The following is a 25290-nucleotide window of genomic DNA, read 5'->3' as shown; positions in this document are numbered from 1 at the left end:
AGGAAGGGAAAGGAGTTTGTAAGCCATTTTGAGTTTCATCACAGGTGAGGAAGGTGGGGTATAAATCCAAACTCCTCCTCCTCCTCCTTCTGTTGCAGTTCAGCTGTGTGCCAAGGGCTGCAGTTGAAACCTGTGGCTCCTCTTGTCTGAGCCTTTCTTGGCACCTGCCAAATTGTCTTGCAAATTGAACACAGCCAAGTGGAGCTTTTGTTGCCCAGCAAGATTTCTGATTGGCCACTGGAGGTCTGATTGGTTGTGGGCACTTTTAAAAATGGCTTCGCTTGCAGCTGCTGCTACAGGGCAAGATCCTCACTGTGTGACTGAAGGCAAGCCTTATTTTCAACCAATATGTTCATTTTAATCAGAACTTCTTCCTGAAACAGTGAAGAGTCACTTTTACAGTTTATTTTATTTATTTATTTTATTTATTAAATTTGTAGGCCGCCTCATCCCCGAAGGGCTCGAGGCGGCTTCCAACACGGCTGTTCCCGACAGCAAATAATATAACATAAAAATTAAACCATTAAAACTCAGCAGCAATCAATAAATACATTTTAAAAAGCCAGATTGTGTAAACACGTATATACACAGGCGCCCGATCTAAGGCCAGGACTAATAAAAAAAGGAAAAGAAGGGAAATGAAGGGGAGGAGCTAGGCAGGGCCCATGCATCACCTCACTCCCTGATAGTTTGAGGTTGGCTCCACCTCTTTGGGCAGCCATTTTGAGATGGCGCTCACCACCCTGGGTCAGAATTCCAGAGGTTTCCCACAGGCTCAGAAAGGTTGGAGACCCGCCCTCCATTTTCTTCACTGGACATTCTTCCCTTCCAAGCAGATAATTGCAGTCCTGAGGGCTACAGACTTTTATTTTTTTTAAATATAAAATCGAGAGCCAAATTTTGAATTTACCAGCGCAACCTCTCGGCCTATGCAGAGCCCCAAATGTAAGAGATTGTTTGCTCACACTGGAAACTCAGAAGTCAGATTTGCCACTGAGAAATATTATCTCGTGTGCTCCACTGATTTTCTTCACCAGTTGCTGCCAGCCCCTCGGCGATGGGAGCTGTCAATGTAACTTTCTTGCGCGCTCAGCCTACATGAGCAACCGAGTGTGTGACTTCCCAGTTTTCTTAGGAATTTCTGCAACTTTTAACTTTCCACTCGTTTGATTTCCCCGTCTAGTTGCAGTAATACACGAGCTTATATTGCCAGCGTAAATCTTCTTGGCAGGGCTCCTAGTGCCTTTAATGGCATGTGAACCGAGCCCCTGTCACAGAGGTATGCAAACATGCCCGAGGGATCTTCGATCCTCCTCCTCCTCTCCTGTTCAGCAGACTAATTAGAGACTTCCACTTTCCCAAGGAACCGTGGAAGTTTGTTCTTTCCTTGGCCGATGAAAACTGAATCAGTCTTGGAATCCTAGTTTGAGGGAAACTGCAAAGCGTCGGCAGAAGTTGTGGCGCACTGTGGAGTGTCTCAAACCTTGGCAAAATCTAAGCTGTGTGTGAGAAGATGTGGAAAAGTGTACATGTAAGATGTATTGTCGAAGGCTTTCACGGCCGGAATCACTTGGGTGCTGTGTGGTTTCCGGGCTGTATGGCCCGGAATGATCCTTTGTATGATCCTCTGAAGATGCCAGCCACAGATGCAGGCGAACCGTCAGGAGAGAATGCTGCTAGAACACGGCCATACAGCCCGGAAACCACACAGCACCCAAATGTACGTGTAAGGTCGCACATGTTCGTTCACTTCTTAACCAAACCCATGTTTCAGCAGGCAAAGATTTCCCCTTCTGCTTGCTGCAGAACGCTTTGCTTAGTGGAATCTCAGTGATGGTTGCACACCCTTCTGCTAATCCTGAGAACATCTGCCTTTTGTGTGAACGTTCCCATCCAACGCTTGAAAATGCTCGAGGGGCATTTGCGAGTGTGGTGCCTGCCCGATCGCAAGATACGTGCGAGCACACCCACGTAATTTCTTCCCCGACAGTCTCTGTACAATCCAAGGCATGAACCTTAACTTCCCAAAAGACAGGAAGCAACCTGCTGCGATAATTGTTGTTTAAACTGGCGGGGCCCGGTTGGATTTCATGCAAATTGCTCTTTCTAGCATGACTTTTCGCCTAGGGTGGTGGGAATTAATTAATTAATTTGTTTGTTTGTTTATATACCGCCCTCCCCAAAGGCTCAGGGCGGTGTCCATCAATGATAAAACAATTTAAAACATCATAGTATATAATTTACATAAAATGATACATAAAATACCCAGACTACGGATGGCTTCAACCCGTCCCTCCCCCCCTTTATATACCCACGGGAGGCCAGATGTTCTTATGGCAAAGTTGACATCATCCCGGCTGGCCAAACGCCTGGTGGAACAGGTCCGTTTTACAGGCCCTGCGGAAACTTTGTAAGTCCCGCAGGGCCCTGATCTCACCGGGAAGCCTGTTCCACCAGGTAGGGGCCAGAGCCGTAAAAGCCCTGGCCCTTGTAGAGGCCAGCCGGATCGCCTTGGGGCCAGGGATCACCAGTAGGTCCGCCTCCGATGAGCAGAAGGGCCTAGAAGGGCGATATAGGGAGAGACGGTCCCTCAGATAAGCAGGGCCAAGGCTGCGAATGGCTTTGAAGGTCAATTCCAAAACTTTAAACATGACCCGGTACTCGATTGGCAGCCAATGCAGTTGGTATAGGACCGGCGTAATCCGGTCCCTAGCTGTTGCCCCAGAGAGGAGCCTGGAGAGGTATTTGGAGTGGGGTTGCACTGTCTTCCAAACAATTGTGGTGTTTGGGTTTGATTCCCCACTGCACTCCCAACACATGCCAGCTGGGTGACCTTGGGCTAGTCGCAGTTCTCTGAACTCTCAGCCCACTTACCTCACAGGGTGTAGGTTGTGGGGAGAGGAAATGAAAGGAGTTTGTAAGCCCCTTTGAGACTCCTTCTAGTTGAGAAAAGTGGGGTATAAATCCAAACTCTTCATCTTTTCTGTTGTCTCTTGAAACTGGTATAGGTCTTTCACATCACCCGTTCCCTGGTACTTCTGACTGGAGATGCCAGAGACTGAACTTAGATCATTCTGCATGGAAAACACAGGCTCTGCCATTGAGCTGTAGCCCCTCCGTTGGGTGAAGTTGGGCCAGTCACCTTTCAGCCTAGTCTCCCTCACAGAGTTGTTGTATGGATAAAATAGAGAAGAGGAGAATGTTGTAAGCCCAAAGCGACCTGCATCTCTCCTCTCTTTCATTTAAGGCAGGAGTGGCCAACCTATGGTGCTCCAGATGTTCATGGACTACAATTCCCATCAGCTCCTGCCAGCATGGCCAATTGGCCATGCTGGCAGAGGCTGATGGGAATTGTAGTCCATGAACATCTGGAGCACCATGACGTGTTTCCCCAAAAATAAGACAGTGTCTTATATTAATTTTTGCTCCCAAAGATGTGCTATGTCTTATTTTCAGGGAATGTCTTATTTTTCTGTGTTCTGTTTGTCGGGCATGCTTCCAAACAAAAACTTTGCTACGTCGTACTTTCGGGGGATGCCTTATATTTCGCACTTCAGCAAAACCTCCACTACATCTTATTTTCAGGGGATGTCTTATATTCAGGGAAACAGGGTAGGTTGGCCACTCCTAATTTAAGGTTTCCATCTCTAAGTTGGGAAATATTTGGAGATTTTAAAGGTGCTGCCGGAGACGGATGAAATTTGGGGAGGAACTTCCATGTCCACCTTCCCAAATAGCTATTTTCTCCAGGTGAACTGGTCTCAGTTGCCTGGAGATCAGTTGTAATCCCAGAAAATTGCTAGCTACAACCTGAAGGTCGGAAGTCCTTCCGCCATTTTGTTCTTACAGTAACCCTGTGAGGCAGGTTAGACTAAGAGTGTCTCTCTGTCCCAAGACCACCTAGTGAACTTCTGTGGCAAAACTGGGGATTCGAACTTGCTTCTTCCAGAGCTTAGTCTCACTCTCACACATTCTGACTACTAAACATGCTGCCCAAAACTGTGGGAGAACAGCCCGAGACATGGAACAAAAATGCCGCCCTCTGTGCCTGCCATGGGCATGTACGGAAATGTACTAACACTCACAATGGATCATGTTCTGCTTCCTGTTGTTCCTCTTCATTTTACTTCATTTATTTGGTGCAGATTGGTCTGTTGCCCACTTTCCTACTCTTAATGCTGCCCCAAATCTTGTCTTTTGAGGTCTCCTTTTGCTCTTCACCATCTCTTCTGCCTCACAGCCAGTGTAACTCAAGTCTCTTTTATAATAATTGTTTTGTGACAAAAAATGTAAGCATACAATAATGGGGTGGAGGGGACTTGAACCCTCTGAGCCTCATTGTTTCTTTCTGTCAATTGACTACCAGCAGGTAACGGTGACGCAGAGCCCCACGCTGTGGTAGGCCGGACAGGTGAGAGCATTATCTTGGCCTGTGATCTCCTCAAGCCGCACGAGGCGAGTCCCCCTCTCTATGTCATCGAGTGGGTGCGCTTCGGCTTCCTCCTGCCCATTTTCATCAAGTTTGGCCTCTACTCCCCGCGTGTGGATCCGGAGTACGTCGGTAAGTCTGTCCTCTGCTACCCGAAACGGGACCACAGATCTGTCCGGTAAAACTGTCGAAGAGGCAAGCTAAAATGGTTTTGCAGTGGACGGGGAGGTATGTTGTTGATATTCCTAAAAACGTGGCCAGAGAAGTTTGAGTCTTTGGTTATCAAGTTTATGAGGTCTCTATAAACCGCTGGACACCATTACTGTGACCCCCCTGGCCTTAATTTTGGTAAGAAGCTGGCCGTAATAGAGAGAATAAAAGTCTCTCATTTTGCTCATCGGTTGTCTGTCAGTGCCAGTTTTTCAGTTCACCTGGAACACCTCTGCACCAAATGCATGCACCAACCTCAAACAACTGAGGGGCAACTTAGGGCGATTCCGCACACGATTAAAATAGGTTCGACCCAGTTCCCTGAGAAGGGTACTGACCTAGGTCGAAGCCATTGTTGTTCCCCACTGCAACCAGCTTGATCCCAGCTCGGAGGGCGGGATCATCCTGTGCCTCTTCGCCGCTCTGTTCCGATTGGCTACTGTTCTATGGCCATGTTCCGTCTATCCCCACACACGTTATTAAAAAAAAACGCCACAGGAATGGAGGGACGAAGGTGGTGTTTTTTGATTGGCCAGCTGTATGCATGCCCGAAACACTCAGCTGTGATTGGCTGAAGGGGGGACTCCTGGCACCAGAGATTCTGCACTTTACTGGAATTGAGCTGAGTTCGAGCGTGGTTCCCTGAAAAAGTAGTAGTTCCCAACTGGAGTCGGAAATTTGACCGTTACACGGGGCAAAGCTGGTACAAAACCACGTTGATCCCAGTGGTTGTGCGGAGCACTTAGGTCGAACGCAGCTCGAACTTAGGTTGATAATGCAAGTGCAGAATCGACCTTAGAATCAGTCTCAAAACAATTGGATCAAAACAAGAATCGTTTCAAAATCACCTCTACATAAATCTGGGCAAAAATGTACAACAGAAGGGATGTGACGTACATATTCACAGATATCTCGACAATAGAAAGACTACCAGGTTTTGTGGGGAAACCAAAACTCTGCACCAAGGTTTGCTGCAAATCCAAATGTCTTTGATTCACCCGACATCGAGGGGAGGAGCGTGTAACTGGCAAATTGCTCTTTGTTGTGGTGTCGAAATAATACCAAAGGTGGCTGGGGGTGGGGGGTGGGGATCTGTGCAAATACCGTTTTAATTTCTGTTCGGGAGAGAGGACTGGGGTTGCCAACACTGTGTTGGGAAATTCTTGGAGTTCGGGGGTTGGAGCCTGAGGATAGTGGGGTTTGGGGGAGTGGAAGTATCTCAGCAGGTCGTAAATTATGACTCCTAATGCCAAGGAGTCCACCCCTGAAAGGAGATATTTTCTCCAGGGCAACTGATCTCTGTCTTCTTGAGGTCAGTTGTAATTCCAGGTGATCTCCAAGCCTCACCTGGGGCTGGAGACCCTCAGGAGAACAAAAAGGATGTAGGCCAGGGGTCTTCAAACTATGGCCCTCCAGATGTTCATGGACTACAATTCCCATCAGCCTCTGACAGCATGGCCAAGTGGTAGGGCTCATGGGAATTGTAGTCTATGAACATCTGGAGAGCCATAGTTTGAAGACCCCTGATGTAGGCAGAAGTTTCTTTTCCTTGATTTGGTTTGTTGGGCAGCTGATAAAGGAGCACAGCTGGATTTTGGAAGCTTGCAATAATGCCAATGTACTACCTTGGTATAGGTGAATTTGAGGATGTCTCTGGTATTTATCAGTTAAATGTTTTGCTGTGCCATGTGATTGTCTTTCTGGGGTGGGATAAATTGCCTGTGCCAAATCTTTTCTTCTTAGCTGACATACCGGTATAAGCCCCAGTTCCATTCACTATCCCGAAATTCCAGATAACCCCTGCTAAGTCATTACTATTTTAATACGGTCTTATGAACTGTGATTTCTCTGTGTTGGGAAATACCTGGACATTTTTGGATGCAGGGTGGGATTTGGGAGGATTTCACCGGGGTGTTATTCCACTGAGTCCACCTTCCGTGGCGGCCGTTTTCTCCAGATGAATTGATCTCTGTTGCCCAGATATCAGTTTTAATCCCAGCTATCGCCACAGGGTTGGCTGACCTATGATAATATCCATCTTTGCTCTTTTGTCGTGAACCGGTTGGAATCCCATTTGTGGGGAAGGAAGGGAGAATTACTTTTTAATTGGAAAAAATAAGCCCCGCTCCAAAAGGGTTCGTGATGCACACGGACCCCTGCAGGATTTTGGCTCACCGGACTCGGCGGGATGTCAGGACTCCCCTGATGCGAGTCGCCCACCGCGCACTGTCAGATCTGATCAGAGCGGAAACCAGCTAGCCTCCAATCGCCCCAGGCTGTGCGGGGACGGGCAGCGGAGTGTGGGACAGGCTGTGGAGCAGGCAGGCCGGTTCCCAGAGGAAGCGGGACTTTGTACACATCAATGGGCACCCGTTCAAGCAAGACAGGAAGAGCTCAGGAAGAGCCCCAGAGCAGAGCCGGGTTTCTCACCCCACTTTAATTGACGGGCTGGTGGCTGGCTGGCTTTCTGACTTGGGGGGGCGGGGGGGGGGAGACTGGGCTTCTTCCCTTTAGGCTTAGAAACAAGCCATGCTCGGGACTGTGTGAACCTGGCTGAACTTAATACAGCCATAATAATAATATGGGCCCTGCTGGATCAGACCAGTGGTCCATCTAGTCTCACAGTGGCCTCCCAGTTCCTCTGGAAGAGATAGAGGCCCATGGAAGCTTCCAGATGTTTGTTACGTTTCTGTCAGTGGCCTCATGATGTCTGTTCTTGTGTGTCCTCTGCATGTTTGAATGAGCAATAATGTTCATAATAATGAACAATAATGTTGGTGTGGTCGTGGTTAAGAGCAGGTGGATTCTAATCTGGAGGACCGGGTTTGATTCCCCACTCCTCCACCTGAGTGGCGGAGGCTTATCTGGTGAACCAGATGTTTTTCTGCACTCCTACACTCCTGCTGGGTGACTCTGTGCTAGTCACTCTCTCAGCCCCACCTACCTCACCAGGTGTCTGTTGTGGGGAGAGAGGGGGAAAGGAGTTTGTAAGCCCCCTTGAGTCTCCTTACAGGAGAGAAAGGTGGGATATAAATCCAAACTATTCATCTTATAAATCTACTTACATACGAAAAATATCATATTTGTGTCATACAAGTGATCATCATAGCAAAGTCTTTTCTCACATGTGTGTGAGACCAGAGGAACACCTCTTGGAAGACAGTGGTTGCTGCCTCTGTTATTCTTAAGTGCACATTTATTAGAAAGCGTATAAAATATTTTAAAATACTTTGGTTAATGGGGAGTGGGGAGCTTTGAAGTCAATGGAAGAGTTTTTCTTTTGATTGCTGTTTTTTTTTAATCTGTTGAAACATTCCCTCCCTAGTGGTAACACGGAAGTGTGTTTTGTTGGCATTTTTCTTACAGGTACTCTTTTAGGCTTTGGGGGAGTGACTCATTGAAACCAGGGTAGGGAAAATAGACAGGCAAAACATTAATTTCATGAGAGATGGGAGCTTTATTTCTCATATGAAGTTGAATCGATCACGTGAAAATAAAACCAACGGGAAGATTATTCATGTGATAATGATTAATGTATAAAAGACTGACTGGTAAAGACGTTGTAGAGTTGGTGGACAGAAGATAGTGAATTGAAGATTTCATGATGGTTTCTCTGATAATGTTAGAATTGTCACATTGGGCACCACTGTGTTATGATCATATTAGTGCAGTTTGGGATAGATGCCCTGTGTTTCTTTTTTGCTGTGTTTCTATCTGTTTGGAACTATTTTTGTTTCATATCTTTTTTTTGTCTGTCAATTATACTGTGAAAATTAATTTTAAAAAATTAATTAAAAAAATCAGGGTAGGAGAAAAATCAGTTACCTTTATTGCTTTTATCTCTCCCGCACCCCCTCCCCCCCAAATTTAGTTGCTTTTGGCCTGGTCATAAGAACATAAGAACAAGCCAGCTGGATCAGACCAGAGTCCATCTAGTCCAGCTCTCTGCTACTCGCAGTGGCCCACCAGGTGCCTTTGGGAGCTCACATGCAGGATGTGAAAGCAATGGCCTTCTGCTGCTGCTGTTGCTCCCGAGCACCTGGACTGTTAAGGCATTTGCAATCTCAGATCAAAGAGGATCAAGATTGGTAGCCATAAATCAACTTCATAAATCTGTCCAAGCCCCTTTTAAAGCTATGCAGGTTAGTGGCCATCACCACCTCCTGTGGCAGCATATTCCAAACACCAATCACACGTTGCGTGAAGAAGTGTTTCCTTTTATTAGTCCTAATTCTTCCCCCCAGCATTTTCAGAGCTTTTTGAGAGTTAGATCCTGCCTATGTCATGTTTCCAGACCTTAGGGCGGTTGACTGTGCCATACAGTGGCGTAGCGCCAAGTGGGAACGTGGGGCACGACACACCAGGCCCGTGCCCCTGCGGGGACGTGGCGAAATCGTTCCGGGGGTGTTCCAGGGTGGGCAGGGGCGTAGGGCGCATGCGTGTCCCGGGCGCAGTTCCCCCTCGCTCCGCCCCTGGTGCCAGATATTTCCACCCTTTACCATTAATGTTGGACTTCCCTTCCTTCTTGAAGCATTGCATGACTTTAAGAGGGATTTTTGACATTGGATCCTCCTTTGGCCCCTCCTTCTCTCCGTTCTGCCCGCCCGCCCCACCATCACAACCGAGACACTGCAATCCAGTGGCTATATGAGCAACTCTTGAAGCACCAGAAATGCAGGTCAGAGGCCCGGGTGGAAGAGAGGCGGGAGTATCCCCTTTACAGCCGCTGCCCCTGGGGAAGCCATAGAATGGAGTCTCTGCCGAGGCCAGTACAAAGAGCTTTTCTCAGCAGGGGCACCATTGCTGGGTCGATGCTGCTGGCAGGCCCTTTGTTTCGTGCCTAATCTCCTGATGGAGGGGCGGGGCTTTGGCTCAGTCAGAGAGCCCCTGCGTTGCATGGAGAAGGTCCCAGGTTCAAGCCCTGGCAGCTCCAGTTAAAAAGGACTAGGCAGTAGGTGTTATGAAAGACCTCCGCCTGAGTGTCTGGAGCGAGGCTTGTCAACTTCCAGGGGGCGGCTGGAGATTTTTCACCATGTTTACAACTGATCTCCGATGTCAGAGAAGAAGAAGAGTTTGGATTTATACCCCACCTGTCTCTCCTGTAGGGAGACTCAAGGTGGCTTACAAGCTCCTTTCCCTACCTCTCCCCACAACAGACACTTTGTGAGGTAGGTGGGGCTGAGAGAGTCCTGAGAGAACTGTGGCTAGACCAGGGTCACCCAGCAGGAACGTAGGAGTGTGGAAACACATCTGGTTCACCAGATAAGCCTCCGCCACTCAGGTGGAGGAGTGGGGAGTCAAACCTGGTTCTCCAGATTAGAATCCACCTGCTCTTAACCACACCACCATGCTGGCTCTCAATCAGTTCATTTGGAGAAAATGGCCACTTTGGAAGGTAGACTCTATGGCACTGTATCCCACTGAAGTCTTTTAACTACCTAAACCCAACCTTCCTATGGATCTGCCCTCCCCGCCCCCCAATCTCTACCTATTACCCAACCCACAGCTGGGAATCCTATCTGGAAAGCCACTGCCTGTCTAAGTTGACAGTTCTGATCTTGAGGCACCAAAGATCTGATGATTATTATCATTATGGTTGATTTCACAGCTGCCAGTTCTTTAGCTGGTTTATTGGCCGTCTATTAAAATTCGAGCCTCACCCAGAGGCCTGGGCAGTTGTAATATATCTACGTCGTATTCGTGCGGATCCCAGCAGGGCTGCCTTTCGAATCTGACAGATGTTGATTTTGTTGATTGGAAGATGTTTCAAGTGCAGCCCCAGTGTTTTTGGAGTGGTTCCCAGGGTGCCGATTACCGCTGGGATTACTTCAGCTGGTTGGTGCCAGAGTCACTGAATCTCAATTTTCAAATTGTGGTATTTAGTGACCTTCTCATGTTCTTTTTCATCTATCCTGCTATCCCCAGGTATTGCTGTGTCGATGATGTTCTCTTTCTTAATCCTAATCGCTGTCTGTCCCGTGTGTTATATTACAACATTTTGTCCATTTCGTTATTATTATTGTTTCATTTTGTTTATTATCACAGTTGTCTGTTCTTTAACCGGTTGTTGGCCTCTCATTACTATTCAGACCCCACCCGGCGGCCTTGGATATTGTAATGTATGAGCGTAGTATCCGTGTGAATCCCAGCAGGGCTGTCCTTTGCAGACACCCCCTTGTCGTGGGGAAGGGGCTTGCATGTTTTGATGATGTTGAGAAGAAGAAGAAGAAGAAGAGAAGAAGAGTTTGGATTTATATCCCCCCTTTCTCTCCTGCAGGAGACTCAAAGGGGCTTACAATCTCCTTGCCCTTCCCCCCTCACAACAAGCACCCTCTGAGGTGGGTGGGGCTGAGAGAGCTCCGAGAAGCTGTGACTAGCCCAAGGTCACCCAGCTGGCATGTGTGGGAGTGTACAGGCTAATCTGAATTCCCCAGATAAGCCTCCACAGCTCAGGCAGCAGAGCTGGGAATCAAACCCGGTTCCTCCCGATTAGATACACGAGCTCTTAACCTCCTACGCCACTGCTATTCTGGAGGTAGTGCTGGAGGTAGTGTATACTACCAGAAGGGTCTCCCGAGCCAGACAGGTCTTGGCCGAGAAACCAGACTAAGGCCCCTTCCGCACATGCAGAATAATTCACTTTCAATCCACTTTCAATCCACTTTGCAGCTGGATTTTACTGTGCCGTATAGCAAAATCCACTTTCAAGCAATTGTGGAAGTGGATTGTTCTGCATGTGTGAAAGGAGTGTCCACCAACCCATATAATATGGTGAAACAAATACAAAAGAGTCCTATTCTGCATTGATCGTCGCACAGGTTAACAAGCACCACGTCGCATGCTGAGGTCCCTGGGCATGCGTCAGCAAGTGGACTACAAGTGGACCAATCATCAAAAAGACGGAAGTATAGGGCGCAAGAAAATCGTGCCACCATGGCCTGTTGCCAAGAGCCAGAAAAAAAGAGGATACTCAAAGCGAACGTTCGAACTGTGGAAATAATATCCGGATTCGAATATCTCCTGGAGTGATAACCGATGCTCAAATGACAGAGATTGCTTCCCCCGGAGAAAATGGAGGAGAAGAGAACGCTCCTTTTCTGTGGAGTTTTGTGATTGCTTGCACTGAGGACCCTCTCTTTTTCGTACTCCTCCGGCAGTTTTGGAGGCTGAACTCTATGGCATTATGAGGTCCTTTCCCAAAATCCAAACATCTGGGGATTTTGCAACCCGGAGTTAGCAATCCTCCCACAGATATCTGGACCAGGTTATCTGTATCTGGAAAAAAAACAAAATAAGCAGTCTTGCCATTTTGAAGTACTGTATACTGTGCGTGTACAGGGCCCTCAAGTCACAGCCAACTTTGGATAACCCAGTAGGGTTTTCAGGGCAAGAGGTGGTTTGCCATTGCCTGCCTAACTGAGGTGGTTTGCCATTGCCTGTCTCTGCACAGCCACCCCACACTTCCTTCAAGTCCTCCCGTCCAGATATTAATGGGACTGACCCTGCTTAGCTTCTGAGATCTGACGAGATCAGGCTAGCCTGGGGTATTGCCCAGTGTAAAAGTGAGTGGCACCCCAAGAGAGAGAATATTCTGCCCTCAAAGATCTTTCTTTAAATCCAGACTTTTGTAGTTCCTGCATTAAATAATTCAGCTCAATTCAGCCTTTAATGGCATACATCATTAAATAATAACATGTTAATAATAATCGGAATGGTACTGCCATCGTGGAATTACGTGCAAGATCCCAGAGTAGAATTTTTATTTAGATCTATTTTAGTTCAATAAATATCCAGGGTAGTGGGCAGTAATGGATCTGGGTCTCTCTCCCTCTTTCCTTTCCTGTCCTTTGCTTTCCTTCCTCCTGTCCTGTCCTTTGCTTTCCCTTTCCCTTGCTTTGCTTTTTCCTTTCTCCTGTCCTTCGCTTTCCTTCTGTCCTGTCCTTTGCTTTCCCTTTCCCTTGCTTTGCTTTTTCCTTTCTCCTGTCCTTCGCTTTCCTTTTTACTGTCCTTTGCTTCCCCTTTCCCTTGCTTTGCTTTTTCCTTTCTCCTGTCCTTTGCTTTCCTTCCCCCTGTCCTGTCCTTTGCTTTCCCTTTCCCTTTCCCTTGCTTTGCTTTTTCCTTTCTCCTGTCCTTTGCTTTCCTTCCTCCTGTCCTTTGCTTTCCTTCCTCCTGTCCTTTGCTTTCCTTCCTCCTGTCCTGTCCTTTGCTTCCCCTTTCCCTTGCTTTGCTTTTTCCTTTCTCCTATCCTTTGCTTTCCTTCCTCCTGTCCTGTCCTTTGCTTTCCCTTTCCATTGCTTTGCTTTTTCCTTCCTCCTGTTCTTTGCTTTCCTTTCTCCTGTCCTTTGCTTTCCCTTTCCCTTGCTTTGCTTTTTCCTTCCTCCTGTCCTTTGCTTACCTTTCTCCTGTCCTTTGCTTTCCCTTTCCCTTGCTTTGCTTTTTCCTTTCTCCTGTCCTTTTTTCCTTTCCTTTTTCCTTTCTTCAAGGCCCAAGAACTTTTCTTGGATGGCGGGGGAAGCATGATTGTTCACAGCCACCTTAGCAAGGTGGGGTGAGTAGGTAGGGTTGTGCAACATAAACGAAGGCTTGTACGCGCCGGCAGCTTCTGTAAGCCGCAGTCATGTTTAGCCTTGTGGCCAGGGAGTCGCTTCAAGGTTGTTCTCAGGGAGGGAGGGATTTTCAGCCCAGCTATTAATTGGCGACGCTGGGGATTTGAAGACGGGCCTTCAGCAGCCGCGGCGTAGGCGGGGATGTTCTTCTTGTTATCGGGTAATTAAAGTGGGCCACGGGTGGATTCCCCAAGGAGCCCTGTTGGCCGTTCACAAAAAATTGGCCAAGTGGGCCGTAGGATCTTCTTTGTCGTTAGGAGAGGAGAGGGGCGTCTTGCCTTTTTCATAAAGGGCAGCATTGAGGAATTAAGGATTTTGTTGACACTGTCCCTGTAGGCGCAGGGATTTTCAACCTTTTTGAGTCTTCGGGCCCCTTTGGGATTCTGACTTGGAGTGATGGGGGCAGCCTCAAAATGGCCGCCACTGAAAGTGGAGCTAAGCTCAAAATGTCAGGGATGAAAGTTATGCGTAACTCTTAACAGTAAAGCTGTGTTTAATCTGCACTGCCTTGCTGGGCAAATGCAGAGGTGGGATCCAGCAGGTTCTCACAGGTTCCTGAGAGTAGGTTACTAATTATTTGTGTGTGCCGAGAGGGGGTTACTAATTGGTAATTTTGCCACCTGATTTTTGCCTTAGTTACGCCCCTCCTCTCAGCGGTAGCGCGCAGAACTTGAAGCAGTCTAGCAGGAGGTGCACCGGCGTGCGTGGCAGCCTGCGCCTACGCCTGCGTGCATTCGTTTCCCACCCAAGGACCGGCGCAACGGCTGCATCCTTGCCACAGCCCCGCTCAGGAATGCCCCGCCTCCGGAATGCCCAACCATTCCCCCGTCGTGCCCCACCCAGCCCCATTGGCGCTACGCCACAGTTTGAATCCCACCACCATGGGAACCTGTTACTAAAATTTTTTGATCCCACCACTGGGCAAATGCCTCTGATTGCCGTCTGCAGGTTGGAAAATACCTGGAGGTTTTGCAGGTGGAGACTGAGGAGGGCGGGGTTTGGGGAGGCGAGGGGCCTCAGGTGGATATAATGCCATAGAGTCCACCTTCCAGAGTGGCCATTTTTTCCAGTTGGGCTGATCTCTGTCACCTGGAGATCAGTTGTATTAGCAGGAAGTCTCCAGCCGCCATCTGGGGGTTGGCAGCCCTACAAATGCCCCACCTGCCCTCTTCCTGGAAGCACTTGGTGGGCATCTTGGTGCCCATGGGCACAATCAGAGGTGGGATCCAGCAGGTTCTCACAGGTTCCCGAGAGTAGGTTACTAATTATTTGTGTGTGCCGAGAGGGGGTTACTAATTGGTGATTTTGCCACGTGATTTTTGCCTTAGTTACGCCCCTCCTCTCAGCAGTAGCGCGCAGAACTTGAAGCAGTCTAGCAGGAGGTGCACCGGCGTGTGTGGCAGCCTGCACCTGCGTGCATTCGTTTCCTGCCCAAGGACCGGCGCAGCGGCTGCGTCCTTGCCACAGCCCCGCCCCCAGAATGCCCGGCCACGTCCCTGTCGTGCCCCACCCAGCCCCATTGGTGCTACGCCACAGTTTGAATCCCACCACCATGGGAACCTGTTACTAAAATTTTTGGATCCCACCGCTGGGCACGATGTTGAGGACCCTTGCTGTAGGCCAGCGTGGAGGTGCTTCCTTGCCCTCCAGTTCTCATTGGTGTGGCTTGCCTTGAAATTTAGCCTTCTTTCTCAGTCCAGGTTTATAATTCTCCCAGTAGCAAGAAGGACCAAGGAAAGTTGTAAAAGGCGGAAGCCAAGAAGGAGCTAAACGAAGAAGCCAGAGGTTCACTTCTGATATCGTGTGAAACTTGTGTCGTGTGATTTGCTTTACGCATGGCTGGTGTAATTGTCGGGAACAGAGGATGCTCTCCTAACTAAGGTTGCTCAAACCAGGGTCTGAAACCATGGTTTGAAGATGGTGGATTTACAGCAGCTTGGAGCGTTTCTGCAGATGGAACGATTTCTGCCCATGGAGTGTGGTGTTCTTGCCTCTCCTGTCCTGCTGCATCCCCCCCCCCCCCCAATGCTGTTCCTGGGGAATATGGATCTCAAAGGGACAACATTTCAGGGGTGGGGGACACTGTAGGCTTCGAGTTGAGATGGTCAGAAAGCTTCACTTCTCTTGCAGGCTCAGGGCATCTTGGTGGGTGATTCTCCACCACATTTCAGGGAGGCAGGAACAAGAATTTCGTCACTTCCTGTCCAGCTTGGCATCCATCTTAGCCAGTATTTTTCCTGCCTAGACAGGGAGTGCACGGAATTCTTGGTTGCTGGTACCCAATTCCTTAAATATTGCCTTTTTGTCCTTCCTTCCTACTTCTCTTTATTGTAAACTGTCCTACCTCGTTACCTGTGTCTGTCTCACTATCTCTGTTCCTTTTTTGTTATCAGTGTTGTGTGTTTGTGGTAGTCAGGGCTCCCGACACGGACTCTTCCCGCCAAATTCTAAAATGGCTGACGGTCGTTTTTCTCCCCAACCGGGATACCACCGTTTGGCAGCTGAAGCCACCAGAGCCTCCTCTAGTAGCCTTCCCAAAACCCTACAGGGTTTAACTGGGTCATCTAAAACCCACTCCTGCCCCTCGAAATCAAGCAAACCGCAGGAGCTGTGGGGGACACTGTAGGCTTCGAGTTGAGATGGTGTGAGAAAGCTTCACTTCTCTCTGGTGAGTCCATGGTTTACAATTTTGTGTTCTGTAGGTTCCTGGACGTCTTGGCTTCATCCCGACTTGGTCCTTGGCACCACTCTGACGTGTTCCCAAACTCAGGGGTGTGCAGTTTGAGCCTAGGGATGCCAGCCTCCAGGTGGGAGCTTGAGATTCCCTTGGAATTGCTGATCATCTCCAGACTACAGAGATATTTTCTCTAGAAAAAATGGATGCTTTGGAAGGTGGGCTTCAAGTCACTGTGCCCCACATAGGTCCGTGTCCTTCCCTGGCTCCGCCCCAAAAGCTCCATGAGCTCCCAAATCTGGATTGGCAAATTTACCCCTCATCCTCTGGTGGTGACCTGTGGGGAACCTGGCAACTCTATCTGAGTCACAGAATGAAATCTGTAGGATTGGAGTGATCCACAAGCCAAGTTCTGGTTTCATAAACTGTATGCCGGGGCGGAGCAAAGGGGAACTGCGCCTGAGGCACACGTCGCCCTACGCCCCCGCCACACCCCCGCCGGGACACACGCCCAGTGCGTCACGCACCCCCTGTCCCCTTGGCGCTACACCACTGACTGTATGTGTTGGTGCTGTCAGGTTGCTTCCAAATTACAATGACTTGCTGAATTAAAGACCTCCAAAGCATTTTACTGTCAACAGCCTTACTCAAGTCTTACAAACTGAAGGGTGGGGCTGCCTTTATTGAGTTGATCCATAATGGATCTACCTCTTTTCCTCACGCCTTATCTTCTCACGGTGTGACCGAAGGATGATAGCTTCCATTTAATCATTTTAGCTTCTAGAAAGAATGCAGATTTGATTTGATCTGGAACGCTCCTATTTGTTACTTCAGCCGTCTACGATATCCATAAAACTCTCAAACGAAGCCATCCTTTAAATAAACTGTGATTTCATGCCTGTGTGTGAACTGAGGGCGATTTTCCTCAGAGCGATTTCCCCTGCAGTTATCTTGACTCATCAGGTGAATTATCATATGTGCTGACGGTTAACCTGTCTTTCATGAATTTGTGTAATCTTCTTTTGTCTTCATCTCCTGTCTGGCTTTTATAGACGCACGCACCAATTGCGATTATTTCTCTTCTGTGGCACTCCTGCGCACCCTTTCGCTCAGTCCGCTTCATTCTTGGCATGAGGGAACTGGTTTTTTTAAATAATATTTTTATTAATTTTCACAGGATAATTGACAAACAAAATAGAGAAATATGAAATGGGGAAAAAAAGAAAAGTTTCAAGACAAAGACAAGATATAAAAAGATGACATATCTTCCCAAGAACTGTATAGATATTAGCTGAAACATGTCAAATCCTAAAATAACCAATCTAGTATTATCAGAGAAACTTTTACAAAGTCTTAAAATTCACTGCCATCTAGCCACTGGCTTTGCAGCATCATTACAAAACAACAGTGGTGCAGTGGTTAAGAGCAGGTGTACTCTAATCTGGAGGAACCGGGTTTGATTCCCCGCACTGCCGCTTGAGCTGTGGAGGCTTATCTGGGGAATTCAGATTAGCCTGTGCACTCCTAACACACGCCAGCTGGATGACCTTGGGCTAGTCATAGTTCTTCTGAGCTCTCTCAGCCCCACCCACCTCACAGGGTGTTTGTTGTGAGGGGGGAAGGGAAAGGAGTTTGTAAGCCCCTTTGAGTCTCCTTGCAGGAGAGAAAGGGGGGATGTAAATGCAATTCTTCTTCTTAATCATTAGCGAGTTAATAATCTTCCAGTTACTATTATTATTTTTACATAACCGATTCAGCTTCAAACAAGAAATAAAGTTCTCATTTCTCATCAAATTCGTGTTTTGATCGTCTGCTTGCAGGTTTGTTAGTTTAGACATTATAGAATATTCTGATTTTGGGAACGGGGTTTCTAGTCGATCAGGAAGGGGATACTTGACATCCCCTTCCTCATCTCAAGGTCCCAGTGAGCAGCAGTGGCGTAGGAGGTTAAGAGCTCATGTATCTAATCTGGAGGAACCGGGTTTGATTCCCAGCTCTGCCGCCTGAGCTGTGGAGGCTTATCTGGGGAATTCAGATTAGCCTGTACACTCCCACACACGCCAGCTGGGTGACCTTGGGCTAGTCACAGCTTCTCGGAGCTCTCTCAGCCCCACCTACCTCGCAGGGTGTTAGTTGTGAGGGGGGAAGGGCAAGGAGATTGTAAGCCCCTTTGAGTCTCCTGCAGGAGAGAAAGGGGGGATATAAATCCAAACTCCTCCTCCTCCTCCTCTTATGACACCCCAGCTTGGACGCTGTTTGCTATGAAGGTGGTGCAAAGTTTTGGTGTGTGCACATTTGCACCGTCTGGAGTGGTGCCAGCGAAGGCAATCCCTTCGTGCTTTGATGACTGTACATTTGTCAAGCAGCTCTTTGGGGTCCTGTGGTGTAGAAGGCCGGGATGGGGGCGGAGAGGGAGAGACACCGTATTTCAGAGGTTCCCATGGCAGCAGGCTGTACATTTTTTAACACTCCCTCATGGCCTGGGGTGGGGAGTTGAAGGAGAGGCCCGGGCCGGGGCTGGCAAGAGTGAAAGAGGTGGGTGGGTTGGCTGAGTGAGTGAGATAGCACCCCCCCCCCCATGCCATAAATGCTTTTGAAACTGTCCAAGGTTATTAGAGGGATTTTAAAATGGCGTTATAGCATCAGTTCCCAGGTGGCCCTTTTCAAATGCTTCGTCAGCCGTTGGTGGGAGAGGCCCAGGCATGCTCTGGCACAGATTCGGGTGCAGAGGGTCCTCGCAAAATCAGCTTATTTTGCCCCAGTGAAAACCTGTATACAAATTTCCAACTCCAGCCTTCCGCGGCTCAGCCCCTGAACGCCTTCTCTCCCCAGGAACGTCGGCTGCTTTCCCACGAGCTTACTCAACCCGTTGTTAGTCCTCCACATGCTCGGGTTGGTTGTGCAAGCTGGTCCAACGCGTCTTTTCTCCGATAAGAATGCTCCCAGGCGTGAGAAAGACTCGAAGGCTGTCTGTTGGTGTTATGCACAAAAGCGTGCTTTGCTCTAAGATGCAGGGAGTAGCCAATGAGTGAAAAGGAGTGTCTTTTCTTCTGTGCGGAGAGAACACGATCGTTGACAGCTTCAGCGTAAACTTTCAGGCCCGCATGTTTCTTCGGATACGCTGAAACAGCGTAATGGTTGGTGACTTCTGTTTCGGTGTCCCTGAAGAAGCGCACATTCGCACGAAAGCTTCTCTCAAGAATAAAACATGGTTGATCGTAAAGGTGCCACCAGACTCAAAACTTTTCAGTCCGCCGCTTCACACCGACGTGGCTACTCCTCAGAATTTGTTGACAACTTCGTAAAAGAAGATGAAAGGGAAAAGACTCCCAAGTGATGAGTTGCGTTTGGACGCTGCCCAGAGCCCCCAGACTTCTCATAATTATGGATTAAATGCTGCCAAGATTGTTTTACTTATCCACAAGCCCCCACCCCACCCCCTGCCAAATGCCATGTTCTCCACCAACCTGTCTGCACACCTCGTTGCCTGCTAGTGGTATTAAAGTTCTGTTCTATCTTACGGCTTCATTGACAAACTCATATCTATTTCAAATGTTTTGTGGGGACTTGGCCAGTGGTGGGATCCAAAAATTTTAGTAACAGGTTCCCATGGTGGTGGGATTCAAACAGTGGCGTAGCGCCAATGGGGCGGGGCATGACAGGGGCGTGGCCGGGCATTCCGGGGGCGGGGCAGTAATAATTTCTCTGTTACTGTAAAAAACTCTTACTGTTAAAAAAAAAGTTCCTAATTTCCAGCTGGTATCTTTCTGTCCATAATTTAAACTCATTCTAGCAAGTCCTATCGTCTACTGCCAACAGAAACAACTACTTTTCCTCTAATTGACTGCCTGTCAAATACTGAATACTTTCAAATACTTAGTTTTGTTTCTAGAAATCAAAAGAAGGATACTTTCCTTAAACAAGGAACTTTACCATATTTCTAAAACATGTTTTTAAAACAGGCCTACAGGGAGAATTATCCCGTTTTCTACCTTCGCTAACCAGCCACATAGGAAACAACAGGACTTGATGATTTTTGGGCCTAATGGAATTTCTAACGGAAAAGCAGACCCAATTAGTAACCCCCTCTTGGCACACACAAATAATTAGTAACCCACTCTCGGGAACTGGTGAGAACCTGCTGGATCCCACCTCTGTACTTGGCCAGTTCTGGGATGAGGAGCGCCTTATTCAGTGCCCTCTTAGGCCCCTTGTGCACATGCAGAATAACGCACTTTCCGTCCACTTTCACAACTGTTTGCAAGTGGATGTTGCTGTTCCGCACAGTGAAATCCAGCTGCAAAGTGCATTGAAAGTGGATTGAATGTGCATTATTCTGCAGGTGTGGGCCTTAATGTGAAGAATTCTGGGGTTACAAACCCAAGTTCTCTCATGCTCCTGAAACATGGTGGTTCTGTTTAGTAGTCATCATGGTTAATAGCTTTTTCTTCATGAATTTGTCTAATCCTCTTTGAAAGCCATCCATGCTGGTGACCATTGCTACAACCAGTGGCAGAGAGTTACACAGGCTATTATCTTTGAGTGAAGACATACGTCCTTTTAACTGTCCTGAATCTATGCCTATTGACTTCACCGGGTGCCTGCAAATTCTAGTGTATGGCACAAAATCTGACTGCCCACAAATTCTAGATTAATTGCGTGTTCAGCTTTGGTTTGGACTGGGAAACTCATTGGCCCCTTCCGCACATTCTGAATTGTGCACTTTCAATCCACTTTCAATCCACTTTGCAGCTGTACGGAATTGCAAACAATTGTGAAAGTGGATTGAAAGTGCATTATTTGGCATATGTGGAAAGAGCCATAGACATTGACAGGAGAGTTCTTTAGCCCTCACTTGTAAGCGGCAATCCTTTATGGTAAAACCTTTATGGTAAAAACAGCCCCCACCATAGAGTTTTTGCCCAAATACCAGAGTGTCTCATAACATAATGACATCACTTCCCAAAGTGATACCATCATTTTAAGCCTGGTGAGATCCCCATTGGCCATTGGGCAGCCATTCTTGGAATGAGAATTGGGGTGTTTGAAACCTGTGTCTGTTTTCATCTGTGAAATGGTAGAGGGTCTGAAACTAGACCCCAGGAGCACTGCTGGCGGTTCCCAGACATTCCTTTGCTGCTGGGCTTCCGCGGATTGTGCTCTTTCGTGTCTATGCACTGTAGCAAGAATTGCTAGAGTTAGCAGTTTGAGAGCTCTCCATTGTTTGCCCAGCTAGTCCCAGAGATCAGAGTCGGTATTTATAACCAAGCGCTTTTATTTGATTTGAGCATTTGATCTCCCACACGCATACTTCCCGGTGAGGGAGTGTAAAGTTATCAGGGGTGTGGAGAAACATTTCACTGCTTTGCTCAGAACGTGAGAGCTGGGGAGAGGGAGCCGGGGGGGGGGGGGCGCCCAGTAAAACGGGTGGTCTCGGATTGGACTAACAAAGCGCTCCTGGTGGGCCACGAGATGTGGACTAATGGCCACAGGTGTAGATGACTGTGAAAGAGGATTCAAGGAATTCAGGGAAGAAGAAGAGAAGAAGAGTTTGGATTTATATCCCCCCTTTCTCTCCTGTAGGAGACTTAAAGGGGCTTACAATCTCCTTGCCCTTCCCCCCTCACAACAAACACCCTGTGAGGTAGGTGGGGCAGAGAGGGCTCCGAGAAGCTGTGAGTAGCCCAAGGTCACCCAGCTGGCGTGTGTGGGAGTGCACAGCCTAATCTGAATTCCCCAGATAAGCCTCCACAGCTCAGGCGGCAGAGCTGGGAATCAAACCCGGCTCCTCCAGATTAGATACAGGAGCTCTTAACCTCCTACGCCACTGCTGCTAGTCAGTTAGGGTTGTCGGTTAGGGTTGCTACTTGCAGGGTGGGGCTAAAGATCTCCGGAAATTACAGTTGATCTCTAGATGACTGAGAGCATTTCCCCGGAGAAAAATGGCTGTCTGAGAGGGTAGACTCTATGGCAGTGGTGGCGAACCTTTGGCACTCCAGATGTTAAGAACTACAATTCCCATAAGCCCCTGCCAGCAGGCCAATTGGCCATGCTGGCAGGGGCTATGGGAATTGTAGTCCATAACATCTGGAGTGCCAAAGGTTCGCCACCACGGCTCTATGGCATGACACCCTACCAAAATCCCCACTCTTCCTAAAAGCTTCCCTCCTCAAGCCGCCTCCCTCAAATTGTCAGGTATTTCTCAAGTGTGAGAAGGCTCACCTATGTGCCAGTCTGCTCTTGAAGTCTAGACTTGCCAACTCCAGATTGTGAAATTCCTGGAGATGTTGGGAGTGGGACCTGTGAAGGTGGAGTTTGAGGAGAGGCGGACCTTCAGCAAAGTATAATGCTATAGAGTCCACCCTCCAAAGTAGCTGTTTTCTCTAGGAGAGCTGACCTCCGGCTGGAGATAATTTGTAATTCCAGGAGATCCACAGGCCCCGCCTGGAGGTTGGCAACCCTGGATTATCTGGAAAAGTTATTGTGTGGGAACCCATGATAGTAGAGGTTGCCAACTCCAGGTTGAGAAATTGCTGGGGATTTGGGTCGAGGGGGTGGAACCTAAGGAATTTGGGGATCTCAACAGGAAATAATGCTATACAATCTACCCCCAAAACAACTATTTCTCAAGGGGAACACATCTCTGTTGTTTAGAGATCAGCAATAATTACTGGAGATCTATGGGCCCTGCCTGGAGGTTGGCAACTCTAGCTGCAAAGCATCAGACATTCGGCCTTTCTTCGTCACTGCCCCATTATCTTTGAAACTCCCCAGTCCAGGGGTCCCTGACCTTCTTGACCCTGCAGGCACCTTCCGAATTCAGGAACTGGACGCGCAATTGCAAATGGCTGCCATAGCAGGTGGAGCCAATCACAAAATGGCTGCTGCAGGAGGCGGAGCCAATGACAAAAGGTCAAGGATCCCAAGTTATATATAACTTTAATAGTCACTCTTCAACATTTCAGGCAGAAATTCTGTTTAACGGTTGTCTTTTCATCTACGCCGCTAATTGGAAACCCTGTGGGGCAAAAGCTTCATCTAGCCCAGCTAACTTTCTAAAAGCACTCGGTGGGCACCCAGAAAGGCTTTATATCGTGCCCAAGGGCATCACGTCGGAAGACCTCTGCCATAGCTTGTGGGTTGCATTAAATCCCACAGAACAGGCCCTCTGCAGACTATTAAAACATTTTCATTTTGAAGGGCCATTTAGAACTAATTTTATACCCTGGTTTTGGAATTGTGGATTTATGGTTCTTAGTTTTTTAATGTCTTGTTTTTATGGCTTTACATGTGTACCAATTGTACACTACCCCGGGCAGTTCTCTAACTGGAAATAACTTAGGGTTTTAAAAAAAAAGCTGTGAAAATGAAATGGAACCTGTCTGTTTGCCAGGGCTTCTGAGGCAATCTGAATTGCCAGGTATTTTTAAGGAGGGAGGAGAGATTTCGGGTTTATTTTACTTTTTGTTTGAAACGGAAAATATTTTAACTGCTATTGTAAGCTGCCTTGAACCCCGAAGAAAGGTGACCTATTTGTGTTTTAATAAACAAATAAAAGCTCTAGGCTCAGAGGCAGTCTACCTCTGAATTGCAGATGCTGGGGATAAAGCCTTCTGGAAGTGTTTGGCTGACAACTGTTAGGGTTGGATCTTGCAGAAGTGAACAGTGATTCTTTTCCTCTCATGCGAGGAACCTTTCCCTCAGACAGGAAGTTCTTCTGTCAGAAGGACTGCCGCCTTTAGGGAAACAGAACCGCAGGGTCCCGCTCAGTAAGCTGAATTAGATGGATAAACTTATGATAGACTGGTCTATCAATAACTATTCACTGTGACAGTTAAATGGAACCTCCATATGCAGGGGCAGCAAACCTCTGCTAGATAGGGTTGCCAAATCTCCTAGGTAGAACATAGAATCATAGAGTTGGAAGAGACCACGGGGCCATCAAGTCCAACCCCCTGCAATGCAGGAACACACAATCAAAGTACTCCTGACAGATGGCCATTGAGCCTTTGTTTAAAAACCTCCAAAGAAGGAGACTCCACCACACTCCCAGGTAGTGCATTCCACTGTTGAACAGCCCTTACTGTCAGGAAGTTTTTCTTGATGTTTAGGTGGAATCTCTTTTCCTTCACCTTGAATGCAGTACTCCGTGTCCTAGGCCCTTTCCGCACGGGCCATAAATGCCGTCCCTAGGGAGCTGTTTGCATGGGAGGCCCTCACTCCTCCCTAGTGGCACAAAGACGCTGCTTTCGAAGGGAGCAAGGTTTTTCGGAAGCAGCGTCTTCCAACCGCTGCCGTGCCAACGGCAGCAGCTGGAAGGCACCATCCCCCCCCCTTTCCCAAACGCCTTACCGTCCCCTCCGGCCTTCCGGCGCGTCACACAGGCCAGGGGACACGCCCCCCACCCTGCGACTCCAGAGCTGTTGCGCAGGGCAGGGGAGGCATGTCCCCTGGCCTGTGCAACGCGCCGGAAGGCCGGAGGGGACGGTAAGGCGTTCGGGGAACGGCACAGCCTCTGCGCAGGCTGCGCCGTCTTCCCCACCCCTACCGGGACCACCTGTGCGAACGGTCCCGGGGTGTGTGTGTGTCGCGTCGGAATGCATTTGTGCCGGCGCTTGCTCCCTGGCGATGGCCGTGCGGAAAGCGGCCCTGAATCTCGCGGAGCATTGAAAACGAGCACTCCCTCACCAACATGACATCCCTTCGAATATCTAAACATGTGGCCATCTGTGAGGTACGATGCTTAGATTCAATCCTCCAGACTTCAAAGCATCCTATTTTGTCAGGGAAAACCATCTCTGTAGTCTGGAGATGGGCTGTAATTCCAAAGAATCCCTAGGCCCCACCTGGAGGCTGGCATCCCTACTACTAGAGGAAGTATTTATAGGCTTCCTGGAGGTTTCTGGTTTACAGTTGTTGGAAAGAGGATCATAGACTCTCAATGGATCATCTTTGAACCTGTTGCAGCGGTGAGCTCTTCCTCTTGGCCTATGTTTTGTCATTTTTCTCTTATACACAGGGGCAAAAAACAAACTATAAATGCTTTCGCACAACTGCCCCGTCATTGCAAGGCAAGAGCGCTAAAATACAAAAGAGAGAGAGAAAATAACCAAATTATGACTTCCCGCTGTCTCATTATTTAATTCTAATACATTCTACGTTCGTGCATCTAGTTAAAACGAAACAACTTATAAGCTCCACGTTTTATAATTTCTAACATTCTATTTCAGCCTGCTGTTCTCTTTTAAATCTCAAATCCTGCGATTGTTTCTCTTCTGCCGTGTTTTCCCAATAGGTGATCCGTAAAAGGTTTCCAGTTTTCTACAAACTTTCCTGCATTACTGTCCTTTAATAAGGTTGTTAATTTTGCT

At 48.2% G+C, this 25290-nt stretch overlaps 1 protein-coding gene across 3 annotated transcripts in view; it reads left to right on the top strand.

The window, feature by feature from the left end:
- The window catches only part of IGSF9 (immunoglobulin superfamily member 9), a 104166-nt gene that overhangs the window by 12438 nt on the left and 66438 nt on the right, over window positions 1-25290 (top strand). For 2 of the 3 annotated variants that reach the window (XM_048511822.1, XM_048511802.1), the window contains one exon: window positions 4367-4561. In XM_048511822.1, the coding sequence (XP_048367779.1) occupies window positions 4367-4561 (195 nt within the window). The remainder of the gene's footprint in view (window positions 1-4366; window positions 4562-25290) is intronic. The other variant, XM_048511811.1, reaches the window with a different exon arrangement.

The sequence above is a fragment of the Sphaerodactylus townsendi genome, linkage group LG01 (genome assembly GCF_021028975.2).
Source record: "Sphaerodactylus townsendi isolate TG3544 linkage group LG01, MPM_Stown_v2.3, whole genome shotgun sequence".
NCBI lineage: Eukaryota > Metazoa > Chordata > Lepidosauria > Squamata > Sphaerodactylidae > Sphaerodactylus > Sphaerodactylus townsendi.
This window is presented reverse-complemented; position numbering and strand designations above follow the sequence as displayed.